The sequence below is a fragment of the Selaginella moellendorffii genome, unplaced genomic scaffold, assembly GCF_000143415.4.
Source record: "Selaginella moellendorffii unplaced genomic scaffold, v1.0 SELMOscaffold_51, whole genome shotgun sequence".
NCBI classification, from domain to species: domain Eukaryota; kingdom Viridiplantae; phylum Streptophyta; class Lycopodiopsida; order Selaginellales; family Selaginellaceae; genus Selaginella; species Selaginella moellendorffii.
This window is the reverse complement of record NW_003314312.1, coordinates 70590-89081: the sequence shown is the minus strand read 5'-3', so window position 1 is coordinate 89081 and position 18492 is coordinate 70590. Positions and strand designations below refer to the sequence as shown.

Sequence of the window (18492 nt, the reverse complement as noted above, 5' to 3'; positions counted from 1 at the left end):
ATATATTATTAAATTATATGATTATTTAAATTTATTTCACTATTGAGTTTTAATATGATTTTAAGTTTATTTGTTTTATAAGTTAACATATATTATGATAACAATTCACAATCAACTAAAGTCATAGCAAAAGCACTATTTACTGCCATATTATGTTTTTGTGGCCAACCAACAAAGGATATACATTTTAAATTGTTCTTATTTTCACTCCAACTATTAGTGATACTAGGAATTTCGGCGAAGAACAAATTATAATTTCAAAAAATAAATACAAATTTTAATATAATTATTTTATGGCTCCATATGAATTACATTGTTTAGCTTGTCTTTTTTATTAATCCAAAAATCAATAAAAACTAAACTTGAATTGGATAAAGAATATTATAAATATAATAAATTAAATTTTTATAAATATGTTTTTTACAAATAAATAAAATTTTATTTTATTACTTTTAAAAATAAATATTACAAAAATTAATTATTTTATAATATTATGACTATTACTTTTATTAATATAAAAATATTTGAAATTTATTATGTATAGTATACTTATGCATGGATGTTTTTATTATTTGAACAGTTATTTTAATTTTATAGTCATAAAAACAATATTACTTTCAAAAAGATAAAGACAAATCATGCTTATAAGTAAAAGTTGAGATATTTTGTATTTAAGAAAAAATATTAAATTTAACTAGCAAAATTTATATTATGATAGACACTAATACATTTATCTTTTTCTAGAGAAAATAAATTAATATTTATAATTAAATCAAGTTTTATTCTTAGATAAATTAACAATAAGTGAGTTGGTTTTAATTTATCTAATTTTATAAATAAATGTTGTGTTTGATAGACTAAAGTATGAGAGAAATGTAATAACTACAAAATTTATAAGTTTTTTTACATTTATAAAGAACACTTTACATGACTAAACTTGGGTTCAAGCTCCATCTTGTACTTGGAAATTATTTGAAAAAGTATATCAGAATCCAAGCATATTTTAAACGTAATTTAAAATTATAAAAATCAATAAATAACTTGGAAGATTATTAAAATAAACTGCACTTATTTTCTATTTTTATCTTCAGATGGTTGAACCAAAGCAAGGGATTTCAAGAACCACTATAATCCATGAAATGCCATTGCAACAAATGATACATCATAACGTTTAAATCTACCTGCCAATAATCCTTCAAAACCACTGTTAACTTGAATTCATGACCATAAGTAAAATTTGCCCTTTTGTCTTTGTATAGCATTGTATATGGGAGATTAGACTCACTCCATTTGTCCTCCACATCCTCTTTATCCCTTTGTTGAAAGAAAAAAGTTATGAAGCATTAAGTTTGTTTGAACTCACTACACTTGTCTTCACTTTGCCATTTATATTTAGTTTCACTCCACTATCACATTCGTTTAGCCTCAATACATCAAAGTTAGATGTTCCATTTGGACTTGCTATACTCATCCTCACTCCACAATTTATGTTATTTGTCCTTGTTTCACTATTGTATTCCCTCGTCCCACCATTGCAACTAGGCTCCCATCCATCTCCTCTACCCCCTCCAAAAATGTTTGAAGTGTCAGGGCACATAAGAGAAAGTGAGAAAAATTAATGAAGAAATAGTGTGGAAGAGGAAAAAGTGGATAATAAAGCATTGGAAGAGGAATTTGTAGCAGTTGGCAATGAAAAAATAGGGAAATCAAAAGAAGGACATATGCTCAAAAGTTTAGAAAATAGGGGATTTTCCATCATAAAACACTTTGACCACCACAATATAAGCAAAAGATTCACACCACTCAACTTCTTCAACACACAATTCAAAATTTAAAATGGGAAAATCAATAATAACATCCACACTCTTAAGGGAATACATAAACTCCTCAGCAGCAATAGTAAAGCAAAGGTTCTTCATAGCACTAACAAATGGGGATATACACTCAACCCAAAACTCTGGCCAAAGTAACTCAACCATTAGAACAAGAAATACTTAATACTAGAACTCATTAAAGACTTTGTTAATGAAATAAAAATAAAATTCTCAACTTCATACACATACTCAATATCCAGATTAGTATAAGGAGGACATAAAACACTCAACTTAACATCAGACTGAGAATGAGAATCATGAGAGTTATAAATGATTGACATGCTATAAAAAGGAAACACTGCAGATGAAGAAGAAATACTAGAAGGTAGTTCAGACCAAAAAATAAAAAAATCTTGGGAAAGAGCAAAAGGTAAAGAGAAAATATCAAATAGTATATTTCGTGGAACTTTTAAGTTTCTTTGTCCTTGAAGAAAAAAGATAGATTTACCTCTTTTTGGAATATTAAAAAATTGATCTAAAAACTTTTGGGAAAGCTTCCAAATCCCACACGCTGCTCATAACAATGGTAGAATGTAAGCTAAACCAAGAAAAGAGAGACAAACGCTACAAAAACTGGTGGTCAACCGATGTTGCTACCAATATGGAACTTTCATGAGAAGACCAGGAAGTTATTGCTACAGAATGGTAAATAGTACTGTAAATAAGATGACAATCTTGCAAAATTTAGATATCGAGGAAGTATAGAATTTTAGCACAAGAGAGAGTCTAAATGCCAAACATGGATGATGCCATCATCACCACCAATGGTGAGTTGCTGTTTGAAATTGGGAATTTGGGGAACTTGACAGTGAAGTTTTTGTTCTTGAGAACCACATGCCTATTCCAAGAGATCACATTAGCATCCGTGTCATGGACTTTCACCACTGGTTTAAAAGTACTAGCAGAAACTCACATAGATTGACCGTTCCATCAAAAGAGCAAACTACAAGCTCAAAGGAATCCACCTTCGGACACCATTGATCATCAAGTTTATGTAAAAGCAACAAAGAAAGATGATTCAGTTGTTTAGATGAAAGAAAAGCAAGGCTTAGCAAAAAAAAGTTCGATCAATCAGTTCAAAGCACGATACGAGCTTTCTATGGTGTGCTGAACTCCAATCCAAAGTTAATCCTTCCATCCCGTGAGAAACAACTTGGAGGGTTGCTTGGTTTGTAACCCCAGAAAAGCATAGCTGCTTTTGGTAAAGTCCCAAACTCGGTGAAAGTATAAGATCCCCCATGTGCTATCATGCTGACCAGGCCAAAGAACAAACATTTATCTCACCTACAAATTGCTGACCTCAAGATTGGGAGCTTTGTCGCTCATTTCTTCGTCATCACTATTATCATCACTATTGCTTGAACTGAGTGCTTTGTAAGCAGTACCTCAGCCTGGTGCCAATAGCAAATATGGAAGTGGAATAAGCTTGGAGCTGCAATATGTGATGAGCTCCTATTACTTCCTCATCTCCTTGCCCAAGGTTTCAATTGATTTCTTGAGTAGACAAATTGACTTCAGCTTGAAACTTCCCAAAAGAATAGCCAAATCCATTCCTTTTGACTCCTCAGATTTTCCCTTCACCTATGCGCATGCTATTGTTGCTGCTGGAGTGCTTGATCCTCTCAAAAATCTAGCACATATTGCAAGGAAACCTTTGTTGCCAGAGATCTCTTGGCGACTAGAGGGGGAACCTTGACATAGGCATCAATAATGTAATGTTGAGTAAGCTTGCTAGCATGTAAGATTTGGTCAAAACCTAATTGTAGTGTGTCTCTTTTAAATAAGCAATATGTATAATATAGAAGTAATGTAGTTTGATATCATTGTGTATTTCAAAATATTTGTATGCCATTCTTTATCACCAAAAGGAAATATCAAAGGATAAACCATAAGATTACAATAAATATCAAGTGTTGAAATTTTTCTAAAATATTTGCCATAGGATATATACAAATTTCATATCCATGTGGGGGTTCTCCATTCTCACTAACAAAAACAATAGTAACATCATTTGTTTATGGTATATTATAGTGTTGATGATTGATTCCTTCATTCTTTAGTAACATATAAATGCCACGTAAAAGATGGCTTGTAACAGCTACTTCATGAAGTTCTTTTTATTTCATTTCATACATCATTCTATAAGCTTGTGTATATGGATTAATATGATGAAAGAGTGTATCAAGATGTAATAATAAATTTCACTCGCAACTTGTATTAAATGGGTTTTGATGCCTTTTATCTGTGGCTTCTTATGTATCTAGCATATAAAGTTGCCTATAAGATGGACTTTGATCACCAAAAGAATGTGATAACATGACACTATGGTAAATTTGTCAATGAATTCTAAAGCAATAAGCATTATTACCCCTTAAAGTGTCAATGTTAGCAGCCATTGATGCAAATGCAAGGGCACTATTATAGTGTCTAATATTAATTCTGAAATTAGAGTTTTTGTTTTGCTTGTAAAGCATAAGTAAAGTATTTGGCAAAGGTAATATAGATGGCAATATCACTTAACCATGTTAACAACACATAGTAATGTTCTCATCTTTAAAATGTGATGCATTACAAAAAACACAAGTAAATGATAAAAAACCAATTTCAAAAGTTGAAATTTGTGAATCTTTGTAAATAGCATGACTTGCTAGTATGGTTTGTGAAGGTGGAGATGGTGTAATGGATATTGTTTGATGTGTATATATTTCATTTTGATCTAAAGTAATTTAAAGTAGCTCAAGGTGTTTATCAAAATTGTTAGTATGGAAATTTTTATCAAAATGATTGGTATTTCTTATAGTTCTAAGAAGATGATGAAGGTGAGGCACAATTTGAAAGTTTCAAGTACAAAGCTAGAAAACTATAGCTTGCAAAAAAATTATGATGTGCCAAATACATATTGGATCTAGCCCTCTTGGTCAATCGGGATTTCTATAGCATCACGAGGCATCGAGATTTGTTGCTGCCCTAGCTACAGTGGTAGCAATGTTAGATCAGTCACATAGCTCAAGAATCTCCAGTGCTGCCATAGAGTGACAGTAAGAAAGCTTGGCTATGAAAATTAAATGATTCTCTTCTTACCAATAAGCAGTGGCCAATCACAGTGGAGCTCTTGCAGTACAGTGTAAGCAATGAAATTCCATCTCTCCAAGTGCTGAGCTGATCCAAGGCATGGAAATCGTGAGCAGTAGCAATGGATTGACCACATTACCTTTAGAGGAGAAGCCAAGCTACTGTAGGTAGTGCGGAATGTAGCACGGATTGGAGCTTTTGTGAGATGAGCAACGACAACTGTGACATCGATGGAAGGATAATCTGCTGCTGCTGCTCATCATGATCAAGATTGTGCGGCTCTCTACCGAAAGATGATGCCAAACCCTTGTCTTGATCCAAAACAATGCCTTCCTCACAGCAGTTGTCAATCTTGTCACTCAATCCAGCAACGAGACTGAAGCATATGAAGATGGAGAAGAGATTTGCGAAAACCCCACGGTGGTGCTTGCGTCGTCAAACTGTATTGCCAGTGTCTTACCTCACCCATCCTCAAGAACCCTAAAATAAAGAGGAAGCACTAGTTCTTCTATGAAGCATGGTGACCTCTCCAAGCATGTGTTAAGGTATGCTCTTTGTCGAGGCTATGGCTTCTCCATGGCAGCCGTAGAGAATGCAGGGATCACAGACAGTGATGTCCAGCTCCTCTTGCACATTCATGGCAAGGCATTGCTTTGCAAGACTACCATGGATTTCAATTGAGAGTATTAACTGATATTACTATTGTACCCACCAAAAGCAATTACGAGTAGAAATGTATACTGATTTTATAGATTATATTGCAAATCATGCTTCAAATGAAAATATGAACCCTGGTAAAATTGTTATACTACCTTCAAGTTTTGGTAATTGCCCTAGAGCAATGCAACAAAATTATCAAGATGCAATAACAATTATTGTTCATTACTTAAAACTAGATATTTTCATTACTTTCACTTGCAACCCTAGGAATTATAGAAAACTTACATCCAAATAAGACCCTCCTGATTTTGTTTATATTAAACTTAAAGAATTTTTTAAAGATATAACAAAAAGACATGTATCTAGAAAATGTATAGCATATATATATGTAATTGAGTTCCAAAAAAGAAGTCTCCTACATTGTCATTTTCTAGGAATTCTAGCCCATAAAAACAAAATTAGAGACCATGATGTAATTAATCAATATATTATGGCTAAATTACTGGATCATTATGACGAGCTTGAACTCTTTGAAATAGTTATATCACATATGATGTATAGACCATATGGACTTTTTTATCCTAATAGTCTTTGTATAGAAAATGGTAGGTTTTCCAAAAAAAAAAAAATTATGAAACAACATTTTCTATTAATGGATATCTAGATTATTATAGACCAAACAACGGACGTACAATTTTTAAATGGTTGTCATATGGATAATCATTGGGTTATACCTTATAACAAGTACCTTTATAAAAAATATGAAGCTATAAAAGGTATTAAATATCTATTTCAATATATTTACAAAGACTATTGAAATCTATTCAACAACTCAACAATATGATAATAGGTTAAATTGGGATAAAATTTCAAGTTTTTTAAATACCCATTATATTTCTGCTCCAAAACTTATATAGAGATTTTTTCAATTTAAAATGCATGGCCACTCAACAACAATAATCCATCTTCTTATTCATCTAGAAAAATTTTATAATATCTATTTCATCAAAGATAATGAGCTAATTGAACTTCAAAGAGCTACTCAAAATGGTATTATGTTAACAAAATGGTTTGAATTAAATACACATGATCCAAATGCAAGGCAATATATGTATCCTAAAATTCCTTTACATTATATATATAATAAACACACCCATCATTGGTAGATTAGATATCAACAAAATATTATCTCATGAATGTATTCTGTTTCCCTATATAATACTAAATTTTATCATTTATGTTACACAAAAAGGGCTACTTTTTTTAACTATATAAAAACAGTTCATAATATTTATTTTGAAATATTTCAACTTACTACATCTGCTATAGGACTTCTAGCAAATGATACAAAATGGAAAAAATGTTTAGAAGATGCTTGCTCTTTCAAAATGCCACCATAATTAAGATAACTATTTGTTTTTTTTTATGTATCTTTTGTAGTCCAAAAAATCCTTATTCCTTATCGAAAAAATTCAAAAAAATTTTTTCTAAAGATTTTGTGCTAACAGATCATTACTTTGTTATGAGCATGCTTTACATAATATAAATAGCAAATTCAATCTATATAGAAAATCCAATCAAGACTATGAATTGCCTTATCTTATATAAATTTTGATACAAATAATCATATTAATTTGACATAGTTCATTCATTTTATAGAACAAAATTTACTTCAGTTTAATAATGAACAACAAATTATATATAATGATATCTTCAGCATGATTAACAACCCAACCAAACAAAATTGATATATTTTCATCAATAATTTCAATGGTACTAGTAAAACTTTTCTCCTTAAAATTTATATATACGTTTGAACTTCTAAACAAAAATGTAATTAGTATGGCCTAGACAAGTATTGCAAGCACTCTATTGCATAATAGTTGGACATCGCATATAACTTTTAAAATTCCTGCTCCAATAAATAAAACTTCTATTTTAGCTATTACAACTAATAGTGAAGTAAGCTAGAAAATTAAGAATGCACATATATTAATATGGGATGAAATTAGTATGGTTCACACATATGCATTTTTTGCCATTAATTTAGCATTCATGACTTTAGACAAACATTACTAGTTATTCCACATGATCATTGAGCACAAATTATTTCAAATTTAGTAAAATAAATAAGTTATGGAAATTTTTTAGAACACTTCCACTAAAAAGTAATATGAGACTAATTGAAAACAACTATTTATGGGCTGATTGACTTCTTCAAATTAGAAATAGTAATAATTATATGAATTTACCAAATTTGCCTTTAGAATCTATTATATTACCATATACATAGGTAAAATGTCTTTTGTTATTAATTTTGTTTTCCCATCTCTACAAAATATTTTAGACCTTTACATTGCATCTAATAGAGTTATATTTACCCCACTTAATGATGATACTTTTCCCATTAATAATGATATAGTTTTTTTCTTACCTTGTGATAGATATATTTATTGAAAGTGTTGACTTTATTGATATTGAACACCTAGAAGATTTTTCAATTGAATTCCTAAATTCTATTACTCTTTCTAGTCTTCCACCATATAAACTCTTGCTTAAAGAAGGTGTTATCTCTATTCTATTAAAGAATGGACTATGTAATGGTACATGCTTCATACTTAAACATGCTTTACCAAACAGTTCTAGACTGTGAAATTGTATTATGCCAATTCAAAGGTACATAAGCTTTCATCGCTCAAATCACACTCACACCTTCAGATATAGAAATTCCATTTAAAATGTCCAAACGACAATTTCCAATACATTTAGGATATTGCCTTACAATCTCCAAGTGTCAAGGTCAAACATTTGCCACATCTAATTTTCACCCATGGCCAACTTTATATGGCTTTATTAAAATGTTCATCATCAGCAGGAATAAACATTAAAGTATAGAACACATCACTCCAAGGACATTTATTCCCTTTGAGTCTTTTTACTTTCACCATCAACACAGTTGATAAGGAGGTTTTATATTAAATCCTCTATGCACTAAAAGAAATTCTTAATATAAATCTAATGAACAAATAAAATGGCCTTGAAAAACTTGTATTATAACTATAATATTCAAAATAGTATTTGCTAATCCTGGGCAAATGCTAGTTAAATATATTCATTTAAATTTATTATTATAAAACTTATAAGTTTAAAACTTGAAGTGAAGCCTATGACAACAAAGAATTTGCATTAGACATTTTTATCATCAAAATCCAAAGCACTAAGCTTCCAGAGGAGGTGAATAACAAAGCCATAGATGGTTTCTCTCTTGAGGACTCACGACTTTGATTCTTCCTCTTCTAGCTTTTGGACATAGGCCTTGAGCGTGAGCAGTAGCTTCCTGGCCGGAGCTTGGAGAACTCCCACAACTTTGGAAGATGGCGATTTGAGAACGCCCAGCAACTTCGCATAAACATCCGCTCGAGTGGGCATCGTCTCCAGCTGCTTGAACTCCTCGGGCGCGTAGAACTTCCCTTCAAACACCGCTCCAGTGAAATCATTGTCTTCCAGCTTGAGCTCCTTTTGGAACGCGCGGTATGGCTTCAAGGCCGACGGGATCTCCTCCGTGTGGACGAAGAGCCACGCATTCATGCCTTTGAGGCAAGGCTTGAGAGCCTCCCACTTTGTCCCTTCGATCGCCTTGCCCACCAGAGTGTTCTTGGCGACGATGAGCTTGGTCGATTCCGGGAGGCTCCTCCGGAGATTTTGCATCTGCTGGACCGTGAGGCCCTTGTATTTCACTCCGGCCACCAGGTAGCTCGTCTCTAGCTGCTGCTTTACCTTCTCGACCGTCTCCTCCTTCTTCCTGCGGCTGATCGCCATCTCCACGCGCAGCAGCGATCCCCGCCGCATTGGCGCCGCCTGGATCCGCTTCCGCGAGCAGCAGGGGCTCCATATCTCCGAGGCGGAGGCGCCAAGGGTACCAGCATTGGCGATCGATGCCGCGAGAGTAGCCATCGCCATGGAATTTTGATAAGATCCCTGTTTTTAGGGTTCTTAGCCTCTTGGACCAGGAATCGAACCCGCGACTTCTAGGATTTGGGCTTTGAGAATTAGGGTTTTTGGCAGCGGAGAGAATGAAGAGCAAGGATCGCGGGGGCGATGCCAAGCGGAGGCGCAAGGATGAGGCGCCGGTCATCGATGATCCTCGATTCGCAGGCTTGCATTCGGATCCGCGCTTCCAGAAGCTGCCGAAATCGCGACTCCGGCTGCCGCTGGATCCTCGCTTCCAGCGGATGTTCACGGACAAGGCATTTGTCGATCCTTTCAGCCTAGACAAGCGAGGTAGGCCTGTGAAAAAGAAGGAGAAGAAGAAGCACACGCTTGAGCGATATTATAGAATCGACGATGCTGCTGCTGCTACGCCGGCTCCCGAGGAGGGTCTCAAGGATAAAGAGGGAAGCGTCGATGTGGAAGAAGATGGAGGAGTTGAGAAGAATGCAGCCTTGAAGGAAGCATCCGATTCTGATGATGATGGAGCTAGCGAGTCATCGTCGTCGGAATCATCGAGCTCGGATGCTGATGATTCTGGAGAAGAAGAAGAGGAAGAAGAAGAGGTATGTTCGATCATCCTACTACTGAGCATTCGTGTTGATTACTTCGTTTTACTTCTTTCCTTTTCCATTCAAGGAGGAGAAAGTTGCCACTACTGACAAAGAGACGAGAAGATTGGCAGTGGTAAACATGGACTGGAGCTGTATCAAGGTATATCTTTTCTTTGAATCTCACTCCCTGATTGTGTTGTTCTTGTACAGGCTTTAGATTTGTTGATGGTATTCAATTCCTTCCTTCCAAAAGGTGGTAGTATAGCGTCGGTTGCTGTCTATCCATCTCAGTTTGGTCTGGAGCAAATGAAAAAGGAGGAGGTTCATGGTCCAGCACTTTTCAACTCAAAACAGGATGACGACCAGGAAGATGAGCTCGACATGGAGAAGCTGAGAGCATACGAGAAATCAAAGCTCAGGTTTGCGAATTTTTTTTTCTTTGTCGGTTGGCTGATTGGTTGGTGTGGATGCAGATATTACTTCGCGGTGGTGACTTGCGACTCTGTTAGCACGGCATCAGCTTTGTACACCGCTTGTGACGGGATCGAGTTTGAGCGAACATCAAATATTCTGGATTTGCAGTTCGTTCCGGATGACAGGGAGTTCACAGTTGAACCACGAGATGTTGCGTCTCAGGTACCATAGTATTGTTTTCTTACAAAAACATTGTGACGTCTTCTGTGCCAGATTGAAGAAGGGTACGAAGCTCCAGATTTCCAAACGGCAGCTCTGCAGCTAAGCAACGTAAAGCTCACCTGGGACGATGATGAACCGGTCCGCGCAAAAAGCTTGCGAAAGAAATTTGATCCCGATGAGGTTTGTCTAATTGTACCAAGCATTTCGATTTAACAAGAGTTGGTTCCTGCAGCTCAAAGAGATGGATTTCAAGGCCTATCTAGCTTCTGAAGATGAAGACGAAGACGACGAGAGTAGAAGGGAAAAGTTCAGATCTTTGCTTCTCGATAACCCAGATGAGGCACCGGATTCCAAGAAAAAAAAGGACGTGGACATGGAAATAACTTTCCCAAGTGGCCTTGAGGAACTGAACAAGAAGTACCTTGAACGCAACAAGAAGAACAGAGACGAGAAGGAAGAGACCGTCTGGGAGGCACAACTGAGAAGGAAAAAGGAGAAAGGGGTGGACAGGAAGAAGAAAGAGAAACACGACGAAACAGAGGAGAAAACCGCGATTGCTGCTGATGAAGATGGATTTAATGATCCATTTTTCGAATCGGATCCAGAGCGCGAGGCTGATGATGCCTCCGAATCCGAGGACGAGAAAATAGTACCGAGGAAAGTGGACAAAGACGAAAGGAAGAAAAATAGAGAAGAAAGGGAGCTGAAAAAGAAGGAGGACGAACGGCGCAAGGCAGAGCTAGAACTTCTGCTTCTGGACGAAAACGGTGGGAAAGGTGGCGTGAAAGGCTACAATCTAAAGAAAGGGAAGAAGAGGTCCAAAGCCAAAGCCAAGGAATCGGATGCAAAGAATGAAGAGCTGCTAGCCAAGACAGACTTCAACGATCCCAGGTTTTCAGCACTATTCAACTCGCACCACTTTGCCATCGATCCTACAGATCCTCAGTTCAAGAGGCAAGTGCGCTTGTTTTCTCTTTCTTTGTGCTAATGTTTCCTCGTTCCAACAGGTCTGCCACAAAGCTTCGCGCTATTGCCGAGATGCAGCAAAAGCGATTCCAAGGACAGGCTCCTGGAGACGAGCCAAAACCTCGGGAGAGAAAAGAGAAGCTGGAGCTGTCGTCACTCGTGAGATCTTTGAAGAGAAAAGCCGCGGCTACGTAGCTACAAGCAGCTAAACCGGGTGAAATTCTTCCAAAAATAAAGGCAAAAGTAAGGGAGAACAAAAGGTGAATGTCCCGATTAGGCTCGATCCTTTCGGTTAAAAATTGTTTCTCTTCCAGATATGGGACTAAAGCGTTTTCTTCGAGAGCGCAAGAGATTGATAACACGGTTGATATGGTTGGTGCCCGGCTTGATCATCCTCTCGATATACAACGGGTTCCAAGTGAAGAGCTTCACGGGTGACAATCTTCACCCTCCTCCATGGCAAAGGTGCAAGGATCCCGGCTTTTTCCACAGGCTGGGCAGACTCCCGACCTTGAGCAGGTGCCAGCGACTCGAGAACAATCTGATAATCGATCCAATTCCCTTCCAAGCCGGGAATTCATCGCTCCCTCTGCAGTCCAAGAGGTGTCCTGCTTACTACAGCAGGGTTTTCGAGGATCTCGCACCGTGGAAAGAGAAAGGGATCCAAGAGCATGACTTGGAGACTGCACGGAAGCACTCGGCTTTCAGGGCGATCGTCCGGGATGGGCGATTGTACGTAGAGCTTTACTACAGGTGCTTCCAGACGAGGATGATGTTTACGATCGTGGGGATCATGCAGCTGCTACAGAGATTTCCCGGCCAGATTCCAGACGTGGATATCTTCTTCAATTGCCAAGACCGGCCTCAGATCACCAAGTCTGCCTTCGATGAAGCTCCGCCACCTTTGTTTGGCTACTGCAGCACGAAGAACCACTTCGATATCCCATTTCCAGACTGGTCGTTTTGGGGATGGTAAGCTTGACGATCTAAGCTTGAAACACTGCTAACGCTTTTGACCTTGCAGGCCGGAGAACAAGATCCTGCCTTGGAGGAGCCAACTCAAGAGAATCACGCGGCAAGCGGAATGGAAAGATCGAGACTCCAGTGTGCAGTGGAGGGGAGATCCGAGAACTTCGCAAATCCGGCAGAGACTCATAGCTTGCAACAGCACTGGTGATAAGACGCTGCTCGTCCATGGACAGAACTGGCGAGATCAAAGCGACTTGCAAAACTGGAAGCTGGAAAGCCATTGCCACTCCAGATACAAACTCTATGCCGAAGGGTACGCGTGGTCTGCGAGCTACAAGTACATCATGGGCTGTGGCTCCACTGTTCTAGCAATCGATTCGGACTACTACGAGTTCTTCACTCGGGATCTGAAAGCTGGAGTTCACTACGTTCCTATAAGTCGGGAAGGGAACCTCTGTCAATCGATCTCCAACGCGAGGCAGTGGGGGGAGTCGCATCCTGGAGAGGCACAGGCAATCGCTACTCGGGGACAGAGGTTTCTAGTGGAAGCTCTCAATCTGGATCAAGTATATGGCTATATGCTTCACTTGATCCAAGAGTATGGGAAGCTCCAGAAGTTCAAGCCCCCGGTACCGAGAGAAGCTCACGTAGTTCATCCGGCTCTGGTCAAGTGTTTGGCCCATCCTCGGGATTTAGAGACGCTGGAGCGCACTGCTATAGAAGCTATTGCTACGAAGGCATCCGGTTTGTGTTCTAGCAGCGTACAAACTATCTAAAAAATCTCTATCATGATCTTGGCTTTAAGAAAACTTGATGATAATGAAGACTATATCACTTCTCACTTGAAAGGTCGTAAAGACATCGACCACGCCTGACAAGATCGAGCAAGACAAGGCTTCGATTCCACGATAATATCACACAGCTCCTTGCTCCCGATCGCGAATACGCCAAGTGCGGCAGTGGGAGCGAGCCGAGGAGCGCAATGGTTTTGCATCTGCCAAAAATCTTATATTACACAGCACTTACTATATGGCACGAATTTGCATTAAACAAGTGCGTATGAGGCAGTTCCCGGGTAGGGCGAGCACGTTCCCGCCCAGAACGGGCGAGTCGGGTGTTAGCCCGGTGAGCGCATTTTGGAGAGAATGAGCGAGCTTGTGCCTAGGAACAACCTTAACGGGCTGTGGCAAAACCATTAATGGACACGTGGAAGAATGTTATTTGAGGATGAGAGTTTTCCAGAATTGACAGTTGGTAGCTTGGTTCTCTAGAACCTGGCAGCTGGCAATTGGGTTCTAAAGAACCTGGCAGTTATTAGCCATGTTCTCCTAGAGAACCTGACTCAATCCGACGGCTGCCAACGGTTAGATCAAGTTAATGGGTGAGCCACAGCCCATTAAGGTTGAAGCTTTTTCACTTACATAGATTAGTATCAAACCAAGCTTTCCAGTCAAATCGTAAGCAGGTGTCTAAACTCTTGTTAAAGGTGAAAATATTTGAGAAAGTGATGGCGTCTGGCCAGAGATTCTGCTTGATCATCTCGTGGAAGCTCGGTGGCAGTCCTCAGCTCTGCTGTAGCTATAAACAGATCAATAAGAACACGACGTATGACCACCTTTTCCAAAAAGACAAATCTAGCTGGTGAAATCTCTCCGTAAACAATAACTGTGCAAGCCCAGAATTTCAATTCAGTTGAGGTGGGCATTGTCACTGTGGTCCACCATGTCCGACCCTCTTTTCCATGCTATAAAACCTTGCGTTCCAAACTCCTCCACCATTGCCACAGCACAATGGAATCATCCCATTCATGCAGTAGCTACAGCCTCCTTATCTCCTCCTTGCTCTTGGCACTCTTCTTTTCATGCAATGCAACTCAATGTTCTGATGATCAGGAAGTTCCAAAGGTGTACATTGTGTACATGGGCGCTGCTGACCAGCATCATAGCCATTTGCTGTCTAGCCGCCATGCACAAATGCTCGCATCTGTGTCCAACAGGTGAATATCAGGCGCAACTCATCCAAATGCCCAACATATGACATTCATATGTTTTTTTGTTCCTTTTTGCTTTTTCAGACTTTTCTTATTCTTGTGCCTGGCAGAAGTGTGGAATCAGCCATGGAAACTATTGTCCACAGCTACACCCAAGCGATCAATGGCTTTGCCGCAGAGATGCTCCCAAGCCAAGCGTTTATGCTACAACGTAAATTCCACCACTATCTCCATTCTTTTCTGCTGTTTCGCAAGATCTATATAAATTCCAAGATTTCACACATTCGTTTTCTTTACAGAGATGCCAGGTGTGGTTTCTGTGTTTGAGGACTACACAATGTCCCTCCAAACAACCCGTTCAATGAACTTCATAGGCCTGAGGACGCATTCGGAAACGCCGCAGCAAACTCGCTGTGGAAGAAGACGAAGGGTGAAAACATGATAATTGGAGTACTGGACTCGGGTATATGCCAGATTCGAATCTTTCATAGCTTTAAATCTTTCGCGCTTTCTCCTATAGGGGTCTGGCCAGAGTCGGCGAGCTTCAGCGACGCCGGGCTGCCGGCTTCCCTTCCTGCGAAGTGGCGAGGCAGCTGTGCCTCAAGCGCCTCCTTCCAATGCAACAGGTAGCGTGGATTTAGATCTCTTCTTGCGTTCCATCAATTCGATCGATCTTCTCTTGTATTGCTGGATCTCGATGGAGGCGCTTGCAGGAAAGTGATTGGCGCGCGCTATTACGGAAAATCTGGAATCGCCGCCCCGACTCCTCGCGATACAACTGGGCATGGATCTCACGTCTCCTCCATAGCCGCAGGAGCTCCTGTCGCCGGCGTCAACGAACTAGGGCTTGCGCGAGGCATCGCAAAGGGCGTCGCGCCCCAGGCTCGAATTGCCGTGTACAAGATCTGCTGGGACGAAAGAACATGCTCGGCCGCCAATGTTCTCAAGGGATGGGACGATGCAATTGGCGATGGTGTGGACGTGATCAACTTCTCGGTGGGAAACAGAAAAGGTTCCTACTGGTCTGACGTTGCCTCCATCGGTGGCTTCCATGCCACGCAGAGGGGGATCGTGGTGGTCGCGGCTGCTATGAATGGTGACGCCGGGTGTGTTGTCCAGAACACTGCGCCGTGGGTGATGACCGTCGCTGCGAGCACGACCGATCGACGCCTCCCGTGCAACGTCGTCCTGGGAGATGGTTCAGTATACCAGGTAAGTTCTCTTCTCTCATAGCTGATTTTCTCGTTCCATCTAACTTTCATGTCCAGGGATCCAGCCTCGCCAATTTCGATCTCGGCAATACTTTCTATCCTCTGGTGTATGGAGGGGACATACCTGCGAAGCCTACAACTTCACCCGCAAGGCAAGCTTGTGTGTATTCTTTGTTTTATTTTGACACCAGGATTTTCTATGTTTTTCTAGTGCTGCCGGCTGCTCCCCTGGAGCTCTGGATCCTGCCAAAGCACGGGGAAAGATAATCTTTTGCGGCGCTCCAGAGCCATCCAGCGATCCTATCAAATATGTCACTGATGGAATGAAAGCTATTGGTGCCATTGGCTTCATTGTGGGAAACAACGCAGTTGGCAAGGAGAGATTGCTGTCACTCAGATTCACGATGCCTGCTACTCAAGTTGGAAACAAAGCTGCAAATTCGATTTCTTCCTACATCAAGTCAAGCAGGTAAGCGAGCTTTGCTCGATAGCTGATTGATCACGAGGTCTCTCTCTCTTTTAGGAATCCAACTGCGACGATTAAAACGCCAACAACAGTGCTTAACCAGAAGCCATCGCCCATGATGGGAATCTTCTCTTGTAAAGGTCCCAACCCTGAAGTCCCAGACATTCTCAAGGTCTGTGTTATGCGATTTGTATATGTTTCACACTGACTAATTGTATCGGCGTTTGTGCGAGTGGAAAAACAGCCAGACGTAACAGCTCCAGGTGTGGACATCCTTGCCGCATGGTCAGAAGCAGCTGATAAGCCACCTCTCAAGTATAAGTTCGCCAGTGGAACTTCGATCGCCAGTCCTCACGTTGCCGGATTAAGCACACTGCTCAAATCCATGTACCCGGGTTGGAGTGCGGCAGCGATCAAGTCTGCGATCATGACCACAGGTATGACTTAAAAGCTGCCAAGATTTCTCATACAATTCCCATCCTTCACCACAGCTTACACGCAAGACCACACCGGGAAGCCAATTCTGGACGGGGACTATGACATCGCTACTCCCTTCAACTATGGATCCGGACACATCAACCCGGTTGCAGCAGCAGATCCAGGGCTTGTTTATGACGCAGGGGAGCAGGACTACGTTTCTTTCTTGTGCAACATTGGCTTGTCTGCAAAACAGGTCGAACTTATAACTGGGAAACCCGAGACATGTCCTTCCATCAGAGGCCGAGGCAACAACTTAAACTACCCCTCAGTGACGGTCACCAATCTGGCAAGAGAAGCAACAGTGACGAGAACTCTCACCAGTGTCAGTGATTCGCCAAGCACGTATAGGATTGGTATAACTCCACCGAGTGGGATCAGTGTTACTGCCAATGCAACAAGCTTGACGTTCAGCAAGAAGGGGGAGCAAAAGACGTTCACGCTCAACTTCGTTGTGAACTATGATTTCCTGCCTAGACAGTACGTGTATGGTGAGTATGTGTGGTATGACAACACACACACTGTTCGCAGCCCGATTGTGGTCAATGCGGTGAGTCGCCTTGCAAGTGGGGAAGGGAATCTGGTTTATGAGGTTTAAAGAGAAGACCTTTACTAATTATTTTTAATTATCTTTGCTTTGTGATTTTGTTCTTATTCCTGGTGTTAGTTTTTTTGCAAAATGTAGGATTATAGCTATCCAATTTATTTTAATTTTAATTTCATTGCATTCTCTTTTGTTATACCATACTATCATTGATTAATAAGTGTGTTGTTTAAGGTATAAATGATATATTGTCCTTTATGTTACTATATCCTTTTCAAATTGAGTTTTTGGTTGTGATCCTATTGGTACTACTCCGCTATTTTTTCAACAATCCTTAATAGATTGAGAGTATTTGTTTTATTATTGTTGCTAAAGAATATTTTTATTCCTTTCAAAGTATGATTTTTTTTTTTTTATTTTCCCATTTCAAGTGTTGAGGCAGTTAAGTAGTGTGAATTTCTTGTTTACGTTATGCTAGCTGAAATATCTTAGTATTTGAACTTTAAATATATTTTTTTCTTTTCATTTCCTCATTTTTGCTTTGACAATTGTTAAAAATTCTTTATTTGATGTTTCTCTCTCCATATTTTTTTCTTCCACACTATTTCTTCCTTAATTTTTTTCTTTTCCTCTTTTTTACCTTGATGCTTCAAATATGTTTTCCTTCGAAAGAGGGGTAGAGGGGAAGAATGAGAGTCCAACTTTGATTATAGAATATTGACAAGTGGATACAATAGTAGAGTGAAAATGGACTATAAATTATGAAGTGAAAAATGACAAACATCATAAGTCCAAATGAAATATTTAACCTCAACACAATGAAATTAAACAAATACAAAAGTGAAGGGACATTGAACATAGATGGTAAAGTGAGAATGAGTGTAATAAATTTAACTAAAGTTGGTGTTTCAAAACGTTTTTTTTCTTTTGAATAGAGGACATAAGGAAATAGAAGATGAATAGAGTGAGTCTATTTTCATAAAAATGACATTTTGGACAAAAAAAAAGAAGTTGTGCATCTAAATTAACAATAGTCTTGGAAGATGGCTAGTAGGCAAATTTAAAAGTGAAATATTATAAACAACT

At 39.3% G+C, this 18492-nt stretch overlaps 5 protein-coding genes across 5 annotated transcripts; 4 read left to right on the top strand and 1 right to left on the bottom strand.

The window, feature by feature from the left end:
- Nucleotides 1–8717: 8717 nt before the first annotated feature.
- LOC9634544 (50S ribosomal protein L10, chloroplastic) lies at nucleotides 8718–9588 on the bottom strand. Its single transcript, XM_002981773.2, has one exon. It carries the CDS (start codon nucleotides 9564–9566, stop codon nucleotides 8880–8882), a length of 687 nt encoding a protein of 228 aa, XP_002981819.2. The 5' UTR covers nucleotides 9567–9588; the 3' UTR covers nucleotides 8718–8879.
- Nucleotides 9589–9666: 78 nt separating this feature from the next.
- Nucleotides 9667–12166, top strand: LOC9634543 (pre-rRNA-processing protein esf1). Its single transcript, XM_024686972.1, has 8 exons — nucleotides 9667–10159; nucleotides 10233–10307; nucleotides 10358–10566; nucleotides 10621–10783; nucleotides 10835–10963; nucleotides 11016–11737; nucleotides 11791–12009; nucleotides 12064–12166. Exons 1-7 carry the CDS (start codon nucleotides 9680–9682, stop codon nucleotides 11942–11944), a joined length of 1932 nt encoding a protein of 643 aa, XP_024542740.1. The 5' UTR covers nucleotides 9667–9679; the 3' UTR covers nucleotides 11945–12009; nucleotides 12064–12166.
- LOC9634542 (protein O-glucosyltransferase 1) lies at nucleotides 12006–13566 on the top strand. Its single transcript, XM_002981876.2, has 2 exons — nucleotides 12006–12721; nucleotides 12774–13566. Exons 1-2 carry the CDS (start codon nucleotides 12066–12068, stop codon nucleotides 13492–13494), a joined length of 1377 nt encoding a protein of 458 aa, XP_002981922.2. The 5' UTR covers nucleotides 12006–12065; the 3' UTR covers nucleotides 13495–13566.
- A 949-nt stretch (nucleotides 13567–14515) lies between these two features.
- Nucleotides 14516–16407, top strand: LOC9634541 (subtilisin-like protease SBT5.3). Its single transcript, XM_024686946.1, has 7 exons — nucleotides 14516–14714; nucleotides 14819–14919; nucleotides 15008–15171; nucleotides 15229–15334; nucleotides 15422–15920; nucleotides 15977–16071; nucleotides 16131–16407. Exons 3-7 carry the CDS (start codon nucleotides 15147–15149, stop codon nucleotides 16390–16392), a joined length of 987 nt encoding a protein of 328 aa, XP_024542714.1. The 5' UTR covers nucleotides 14516–14714; nucleotides 14819–14919; nucleotides 15008–15146; the 3' UTR covers nucleotides 16393–16407.
- Nucleotides 16408–16448: 41 nt separating this feature from the next.
- Nucleotides 16449–17496, top strand: LOC112350566 (subtilisin-like protease SBT5.3). Its single transcript, XM_024686947.1, has 3 exons — nucleotides 16449–16557; nucleotides 16630–16822; nucleotides 16877–17496. The coding sequence occupies exons 1-3, from the start codon at nucleotides 16501–16503 to the stop codon at nucleotides 17458–17460; spliced, it is 834 nt and encodes a 277-aa protein (XP_024542715.1). The 5' UTR covers nucleotides 16449–16500; the 3' UTR covers nucleotides 17461–17496.
- The last annotated feature ends 996 nt before the right edge of the window (nucleotides 17497–18492 follow it).